The sequence below is a fragment of the Ammospiza nelsoni genome, chromosome Z (genome assembly GCF_027579445.1).
Source record: "Ammospiza nelsoni isolate bAmmNel1 chromosome Z, bAmmNel1.pri, whole genome shotgun sequence".
Classification (NCBI taxonomy): domain Eukaryota; kingdom Metazoa; phylum Chordata; class Aves; order Passeriformes; family Passerellidae; genus Ammospiza; species Ammospiza nelsoni.
The window spans coordinates 20,159,484-20,169,306 of record NC_080669.1 but is presented as its reverse complement, the minus strand read 5'-3'; the positions used below and the strand labels follow the sequence as shown (position 1 = coordinate 20,169,306).

General features: G+C 38.7%; 1 protein-coding gene across 1 annotated transcript; it reads left to right on the top strand.

The window, feature by feature from the left end:
- The first annotated feature begins 7,691 nt into the window (after positions 1 to 7,691).
- On the top strand, positions 7,692 to 9,542 carry LINGO2 (leucine rich repeat and Ig domain containing 2). Its single transcript, XM_059492702.1, has one exon. It carries the CDS (start codon positions 7,722 to 7,724, stop codon positions 9,540 to 9,542), a length of 1,821 nt encoding a protein of 606 aa, XP_059348685.1. The 5' UTR covers positions 7,692 to 7,721.
- Positions 9,543 to 9,823: the final 281 nt, after the last annotated feature.

Sequence of the window (9,823 nt, the reverse complement as noted above, 5' to 3'; positions counted from 1 at the left end):
TGCTCATGCACTGTTTTTGAAGTCACATATCACTCAGGGGGGCTACCATGCATACACCAGGTCTAGGGACGGAGTTCAGCTATAGCAGGAGGGTGGTCTTTCAACACGAAAGAGCCCTAACAAAACACAGAACAAATTACTTAGGAGCTGTACTGTTTTCAGAGGTACAAGTTCCCTTTCTCTATTATTGCATTATCATATCAACACATTTATTGTCATGGTGATTATGTTGTTCTGGTCTTTGCCACTGAACTATTATCTCTTAGTGACATCACTTTTTACTACTGAAATAGGAATACAATTTAATAGAACTAAGTGAACTTTGCAAAAGAAATTTTTTTTAACTCTACCTTTCAAAAATTTGCTTCTGCATTCAGAAGGAATAGATGGTAGAAGAGATCTGTTATTCACAGATGTTAATTCTTTAATTTATTCAATTAGGAATTCTTTGTCGCAATGTGTTTCTATGGAAATATTTTCAACTTTTATAAGGTAGGTAATTGTGTGGGTATGAAAGTAATGCTATCCTCCCTGAATGATTGATTTATATCATTAACTTGCACCAAAAAAGTCTGAATTTTGTTTTACATCCAAGCATCTTATATCCCTTCACATAATTTTTCCTATCAGCTTTTCATAAATCTCTTCCCCTCCAACTTCGCAGCAAGGTCAGTTGAAATGTCAGTGGAAAAGTTTATAACTCTTGCAAACATTTCCACTTTCTTTTCCTGTTACTTATGCATGAAATGTCTCCTGCGAGACAATCCTTAAGATTTATTATTATTTTTCCTTCAGATTTCTTCCTAACGTTCACTTTCTCTGTAAAAACTGAAAGAAATTTTTTAATTAATCTTAAAAACATTGGTTTAAATACAGAGGATGTGGTGATGGCTTCATATCTTTGCTTAATTTGGAGAATGTGGACTTCAAAGTCTTGTACAGATAATTTGTATAATTACATGAATTTGTCACCGTGATTTTCTTACCTTCTGTGTTTTGGAACTCATGCTTCTTTCACTTCAATTCAGACAAAAATATAAGTATTTGGGGTGAAAACTATACCCACTTGTTTAGTTTTAAAACATCTGATACAAATATTTTAAGCAGTCTTAAAATAATTCTACTGGGTAAGCTAATGAAGAATGTTGCTCTAGTTGCCTTTTTGCTTATGTTTCCTAGTTCTGTATTATGACTTTTTCAATGACCTGAATCTCAATATTTTCTTCTGAAAACAAATGCTACTTGACTGTAATTTCTGAGTTGATGGTATCCCATGAAGTTTTTGCTGATGACTTAGTAGATGAGAACAATCCTAATACTGCAGTATAATTGAATCAAATCTTTGCTTCCAATTCAATGAATTGTCAGACTAGTAGTGGTTGTTACTGCTTCTGTTACTCAAGAATTCTTAAATCTATTTATTATTGGAATCCAGATAGCTACTTAATGTTTTACAGTTTATTTAAATGCTGAAATGTTTAAGAGATCAATAAAAGAAAGGAGAACTAAATCTCTGCATAAGCACAAAGGCTCGATCAAGGACACAGGGAAAGTAGAAACCTATATTCATTCAAACCATTTCTGAGATGCTCTACTTTAAAGAAAAAAACATCCTTTTTAGAGTACCTAGGCAGTCTTGACTTAGTCTATGATAGAAACTGGGAACAATACACTAAGCTTAGGCAAATTTCAGGCATGAGACACGATGAGGCAAAGCCTTTGGTTTTACAAACTAGCTTTTACATTGAAAGAACATATGATGGGAATGTCTAATTTGCAGAGTCGGGTCAGAAAATGACACAAGCAAGATTTCATTCATTCTGGTGGCATTGTGTCCCACAGTAAGAACATTTCCAAATGTCCCATATTTTCATGTGTCCTTTGGCTGTCCCTAAAACCATCTCAGTTTGTTTTTCATCTTCCCTTCATCTCCTGGGCAACACTTCCCACCACTGGCACCTTGGGTACAGTCCACCAGCAAAGGTTACTTACCCTTCCTGCCCTTACCTGGTTTGGTGCAGCACCAAAGGAGAGTTCAAGAAAGCCAGGCCAACTGCTCTTCCAACATAAATGCAACAGGTACTTGAGAGATAAAGCTGTGAATAGAAAATTTCCCAAACCACACTGAGCTGGGCAAAATTTTCCACCACAGAAATTCAGTAGTTTTAGCTATATATATTATCATTAGTATCTGTCTGCTCAGCACACAAGCAAAGGTGTTTTATGGCAAAGATTTGAACATGGCTTTGGCTGACTGCTTGCTGAAGTGTGAAAGATGATGACAGCCATGTAAAGACAGAACATTTAAACTCCTCAGTATCTGCTGCCTGCTTTAAAATACAGCAATGCTAAAATTCAATATTCATAGGAGAAACAATCTTATACAGGCAGAACAATTTACTACCCCTAAACACAGTCTCAAAAAGTATCCATCTCAAAGGACTGCATACTTTGCAAGAGGGGGACCCACGCTGGAGAAATTAATCTGAGACTGTATCCCATGGAAATGACCCCATGCTGGAGCAGGGGAAGAGTATAAGGAGTGACCGAGGAAATGTGATGAACTTACCACAGCTCCCATTTCCCAAAACCCTGCACTGCCATTCAGGTAAGGGAGAAAAGATGAAGTGAAGTTGAGCCCAGGAAAAGGGGAAAGGCTGGGGCAAGTGTTTTAAAATTTGAGGTTTTTTCTCACTGTCTTACTCTGATTTAACTGGTAATAAACAAAATTAATTTCCTTTGGCTAAGTCTGTTATGCTTGCGATGTTAACTGGTGAGTGTTCTGCCCCTGTTTTATTTCAATGTGTGAACCTTTTTTTATACTTTTTTTCTGCCCTGTCCTGTTTAGGAGGACGGTGGTAGAACAGATTCAGTGGGCATCCAGTGTCCAGTCAGGGTCAACCCAGCAAACACTTTTCAAACAGGGAGTTCACTGAGTTCTCAGGATTACCTGGTAGCATTTGAGTAAATAATAAGTTCAAGTCTGTTTTGTCATGCAACATTTAATCCTAGAACATTTATTGAATAAATATGTTTTTGTAAAGGGGCTTTTAGAATGTAAATTACTAAGTGACTGTCAGGCAAAATTGTAATCTCTGATATGATCCACTGGGGTGGATTTTGTCTGAAAGGCTGAGAAAAGGGGTGGGAAAGGTGAGATCAAAACTACTGAGTCAGAGCATCAAGTGATGATAATGCAGCTAATGACAGAAACAGATCTTGTGACTCTCATCTTTTCTGGCTAAAGCTACTTCCCATAAAATGCAGATGAGACACAGCATCCGATGGGACATGGAAAGGACCATGGTCAAGTGCAGTCTTGCTTTCAGTTCTAAAGGCTTCAAAATTAGTCTGAGGAAGAAGTGAAAAATATGTAATACATGCATGATTTGGCACATTCTTATATATGATATTTAGAATTGCACTGCATTCTAGGACATCATTGGATTTTTTTTTTTTAATTATAGTTTTTCAATTTAAAAGCTACAGGGCACTATACAATCTTGTAAAGCACTTTTAGGAAGATTCAAAGCTTCAGAACTTTTTAAAAACTGATTTGCATTTCAAAGTAGTAGTGGCTGTTTTGGGTGAGATCACACAGAACTATTAACTAATAACTTTAATGAGCTTTCATATTTGCATAGCTGAACTTTGAATAGGGTCCTCTTTTAAAAAAGAGTATCAGCCAACAGTAACTTGACTCTTGACTTTGGACTTAAAGAACAGAGCCAAAGACAAAAATGGTAATTAGTTTATTTTTATTTTTTTAATAAAAACTCCTTCATATATTTCATTTCCCAGAGTCTATCAAAGCATGACAAATACCCCAGAAAGCTCAGGAAAACAATTTTACATGTTGTCATCCACATCCAAACAAAGCAAAACTCTTAGTTCATAATAATTTATGGTTTTTGAATTTTCATCTAACAAGCTATAATTTTAGAGGACTATTGTGTAGTGAAAGGCATGGTACAATCACAGATCAGCAAGACTATACTTTTAGCTTACATTTATCTCTCTCTCTCTCTCTCTCTGTGTACATTCATTTACCTTATTGCCCTGTATGTACCACAATGAAGAGAGGGAATAAAAAAATGACAGTGCTGCAGATGTTTAGAGGAAATACCTACACTGGCAAAGATAAAGTATGTAGTGCTGGTTGTTTAAGCAGGAAAGAAAGTCATCATGTTGAACACTGACACTAACAATTCAATCCTCTGCAGTGAAGTCACCAATTAACATACCACAATTCTAAAAAAATGCAGAAAATAATTTATCGCTTCAAGAAATCATCTTGCAGTGAAGAATATCTTTCAATGACATAATTTCTTTCTTTTTAAAGTAGCATTTTTATTAATGGATGTATACTAATAAATAATTGTGATCACACTGACATGGACGGTACTTTACAGATTAAACTGTATCCTTTCAAAATTTTTATAGACTGGAGGCACAAGGTAGGCCTAGCTAGTGGTGTTGTTGGACATGTCCTGAAAATACAACTTTATATTCACTTAATTCAAATGGTGGCCATGTGGAATAGATCGTCAAATTCACTCTAGGCTTCTCCCAGAGTTTACCTTGTCCCACATGTTTTTCTTGCTAGACCTTTTAACCCTAGCTGGAGATAAGGTTACAATTTTTGCATAATGAAGATGAAGTCATTTTTCCATAAAGCAGTTCAAAGTGAAGGGTATAGTCACAGATTTGGTTAGAAGAAAGAATGGTAGTATCATCTGGCTCAATGTAAATTGTAATAATAATAAATTTAATTTATACTTTCTTCTAACCTGTACTTATTGATCCACCTAATCTTTGTTTTTCTGACTTGATATTTAGTATAATTTATTATTCGTCCTTATTGAAATGTATCCACCCCAGATTATATCTCAGTCCTGAACCTTGCTTCCTTTCAAGTGCATACACACACATGCATCCACCCTTATAGATAAATATATATCTCATTATCTTTACACACACCTTTGCAGAAGACTACTGTTAATTTTTGAATTGCTTTTGCTATATTCCAGCCACAGTCAAAAAAGCCTTTTATCATCTTTTATACTGTCTATCTTCTACTTTGTACTCCTCAGAAGTTTTAGTTACCAGATGGATTGGATAGCTGCAAAAAGTGCTTCATATTTTCACTATCTAAACCAAACACTCCAGGATGCTCATCTTCCACTGAACCTGTTTACTTTGTGCTTCATACATTATTAGATGGACACAGTAGGAAACGAAATCCCTGTGTGGTAGAAGTATCACTATGAAAGCACTAACCTCACAGACTGAGCTCTGAAAGTAAAGATCAGAGCACCCAGAAGCCTCTCTGATCTAAATTCATGGAAAACACCTAACTCAGAATCCCTATTGGTTTCCAGTTTTAAGTTAGTGCCTAATGAAGTCAAGTTTATCTCTGAAAACCTTTGTCACAGCTGGAGATAACTAGCAATAGTTACTTGCAAGACTACAATTTAGGGGGAAAACTGAATCTCAGTAGGTTGTCCTTCTAGAACAAAGTGGAAATGTGCTTTTATAGGTAATATAATACAGAGTAATTTTCATCCAGTCTGCAGTCTATACGTCAAAACCAGCGTGCAGTGTGCCTCACATTAATAGTCTCTGCATGGAAGTGTAAAAATGGAAATACAAAGCCGCATCAGTCAAGAGTGAAATTCTTTCACAGAGTTGTGAGAGGAGTAATATGTGCATCATTCATGTCTGGTCAGTCAAAGAACACAATTTATACAAAGTTCCAAGATAAATGCTTTTTCACTCAGTTTAGTTTTTAACAGTCAGAGCACAACAGCTGCTTATTTCTCAGTCCAGTTACAACAGTACAAATGCGTACAATCCAAACCTTAGAGTTCCTGTTTAGAAATTTTTTAGATACAGTAAGATCAATAGATCCAAATATCTGCTCCTTTTCTTGTATCTTGAATCTCCACTGTTCTGATCTTCCACAGTCTGAGTGCAACTCTTCTCCATCAGGAAGGATGATTTGGTGAGTTATCATATTCCAAGTTGTGTACCATCGGAGAGCAGTGTTGCTGTAGCAGAGTTACTGGTGGGACTTTCTTTTTCATCAGTCTGTGATTTACACAGGACTATTTTCATGTGCTTCAAAGAGCTTATTTGCTCAAATAGCTGTCTGATTGCCTCATCAATTTAGTTATACCATATTTGTTTAAATGCATTTATCCTCTCTGTATGGGAGGATTTCTTTTATGCTACAATCCATATGACAACACAAAAAAAATTTACTCAAACGCAATTTACTAATTTCTTACGCAGTATCCAGATGATCCTTAAAGCCCAAAGAGGCAGACAAGTTGGTGGATTCTTAGCTATTGCATAATTTTGTCATTGTGCCTTGGAGCAGATGGGTCATAGTCATCTGCGCAGGTCCAAGGAGTCATTACTGGTGGGAGTTATTTAAGTATTTTTACAAGTACAATTAAAATGAAGCTCAAATTAAACAATACAGAAAAGGCATGAAAAGCCTGAGGCCATTATAAGGCTTATTAATATTTTGAAGCCTGTATCCCAGCACTATACTTAGCCTCATCAAGTTGGTTGTACCATAGGAGTTAAGGCACTTCCATGGTCCTTGCTTGCAATTTGCTTTACTCTGAACATCTCAAACACACCTTTCTTTGATGAACACCTATATCTTCTTCTTCTTTTGAAATGGGTTATTGTTTGTCTTCATTTACTAGCTTCTAAGTAGACTTAGAAAAAGTCTCTTGCCTTTGGTGACTAAATCAGAAAAGTGCATTGCTTGGACAAGGGGAGCTACTTTAGTAGAAGGCATCTTGCCTTCTTCTATCCTCATTTTTAACCTGAAGGTGTGAATGAATAAATCCTTTACTAACTGTGATTTTCACTAAATCTGTGGTGCTTCTTTGTACACTGCGCTGCTTAAATATGGACAGCTCATCTTACCTTATTTTTGTCTTCCTAAAACTAGTTCATATGTCTTGGAATCACAAAGAGGTATTCTGCAAACCCTTTTTGGATCTTGGGTTCTAAACAGTCACACAAAATATCTCTGTGCAGTAAAAAACAAAGAATCAATTTGACCTATTATAAATTCTAATCAGAGATGCACCGGTTTTTCCTTCCTCATCTGAGCCATTGTGTATGTGTATGCATGAACAAGCTTCATCTCTTTATAACTGTAATATATGCAATAAATAATAAGAGGAATCTTTTCATTGTCAAGGACCTCCTTTTCTTGATTATATGACATCATTAACATTTGCCTTAAAACACTAACGGGAGGCAAAAGCTTGGTTTCATATCACCTCACAGAAATCCAATGCTGTAAACTTATCACAAATGCTATTAGCCCTTTTTGCATAGTGAATGGTATTTATCTCTGGGTTAATTATAGAACTGTCTTGAGGAAACCTACTGAAATTGAGAAAAGACTGAAAGGTCTTCTACTTTTTGCAGTAGGAAAAGCTGTTTTGTCTTCATCAACATCTGGAGGTAAATGCTGGATACACAAATCCTTTGACTAGCCCTATGATATTGAAGTAAAATCTGCTTTATATAGGTCATGACATTCACAAAAGGTTTTATTGATTTGCTCAATATGAAAACACATGCATTTGCTTTGCAATGGTACTGTTCTTTTTCTGCAGACTTAACTTCTCCCCTTTCCCATCCTCACCCCACAGGCCCGTGACGGAGGGTTAGCCCAGATCAGTGGAGTCATGCGTCACACAGCTCTATCATGCTGGCAGCTGCTCCTGGGTCTGGCTGTGCTGCTTGTCTTCACAAGCCCCACTGCGGGCTGCCCAGCCCGCTGTGAATGCTCAGCACAAAACAAGTCTGTCAGCTGTCACCGAAGACGCCTGATGTCCATCCCAGAAGGCATTCCCATTGAGACCAAAATCTTGGACCTCAGCAAGAACCGACTGAAAAGCGTTAACCCTGAGGAATTCACATCATACCCATTGCTGGAGGAGATTGACCTCAGCGACAATATTGTCTCCAACGTTGAGCCTGGAGCTTTTAACAATCTCTTCAACTTGCGCTCCTTGAGGCTGAAAGGAAACCGTCTGAAACTGGTCCCCCTTGGGGTGTTCACTGGGTTGTCAAACTTAACAAAGCTTGATATAAGTGAAAACAAGATTGTCATTTTGCTGGACTACATGTTTCAAGATCTGCATAACCTAAAATCCCTGGAGGTTGGGGACAATGATTTGGTGTATATATCACACAGGGCCTTTAGTGGGCTGCTTAGCCTGGAGCAGCTCACCCTGGAGAGATGCAACCTCACAGCTGTACCAACAGAAGCTCTTTCTCACCTCCACAACCTCATCAGCCTGCATTTGAAACAGCTCAACATTAATGCTTTGCCGGCGTACGCCTTTAAAAGACTGTTTCGCCTGAAGGACCTGCAGATAGAGGCCTGGCCGCTCCTGGACATGCTGCCTGCCAACAGTCTGTACGGTCTCAACCTGACTTCTCTATCCATCACAAACACCAACCTGTCTGCAGTACCTTACTCTGCTTTTAAACATCTGGTTTACCTGACACATCTCAACCTGTCTTACAACCCCATCAGCACCATCGAGGCAGGCATGCTGTCGGATTTAGTGCGCCTGCAGGAGCTCCACATGGTGGGGGCACAGCTGCGCACCATTGAACCACATGCTTTCCAAGGGCTCCGATTCTTACGTGTGCTTAACGTGTCCCAAAACCTGTTAGAAACCCTAGAAGAGAATGTATTCCATTCCTCCAAAAGCCTTGAGGTCCTCTGCATTAACAACAACCCTCTGGCCTGTGACTGTCGTCTTCTTTGGATTTTGCAGCGGCAGCCCACCTTGCAGTTTGGTGGTGAGCCACCAATGTGTGCAGGCCCAGACAGTGTCAGAGAGAGGTCATTCAGAGACTTTCACAGCACAGCTCTCTCCTTTTATTTCACCTGTAAGAAGCCCAAGATACAAGACAAGAAGTTGCAGTACCTGGTAGTGGAGGAAGGACAGACCGTGCAGCTGATGTGCAATGCTGATGGGGACCCACAGCCTACCATCTCCTGGGTTACCCCACGCCGGAGGCTGATCACAACTAAATCAAATGGTAGAGCCACTGTGCTGGGAGATGGCACCCTGGAGATACGATTTGCCCAAGACCAGGACACTGGGATCTATGTCTGTATTGCAAGTAACGCAGCTGGGAATGACACCTACTCAGCCTCCCTGACAGTAAAGGGGTTTACTTCAGACCGTTTCCTTTATGCCAACAGGACCCCTATGTATATGACAGACTCCAACGACACAAGTTCTAATGGAACTAATGCAAACAGCTACTCTCTGGACCTTAAGACAATATTGGTGTCCACAGCTATGGGCTGTTTCACATTCCTTGGAGTGGTTTTATTTTGTTTCCTTCTTCTTTTTGTGTGGAGCCGAGGGAAAGGCAAACACAAAACCAGCATTGACCTTGAATATGTCCCTCGCAAAAACAATGGTGCTGTGGTTGAAGGGGAGGTTTCTGGACCACGAAGGTTCAATATGAAAATGATTTGATGATATTCTGCTAGCAGTGCTTTTTCTGTGGCATTAAAACCAATTAAAACAGCCTGGCATGTGGAATTGCTAGGCAGAAGCAGCTTAATGCAGCTGTCAGTATATCAAAAGGTTATATGAAAATGGAAAGACTATTTGTGGTTATACAACAGAGCCTCCAGACCTTGAGGCAGATGTGTCAGGGCCTTTCATAGAACTGGGAAATTGTACTAACTGTTTGCATTGCAAATATTGGCATTCTGGGGATATCAGCAATGAACCACTGGCTCATGCTCATGGAC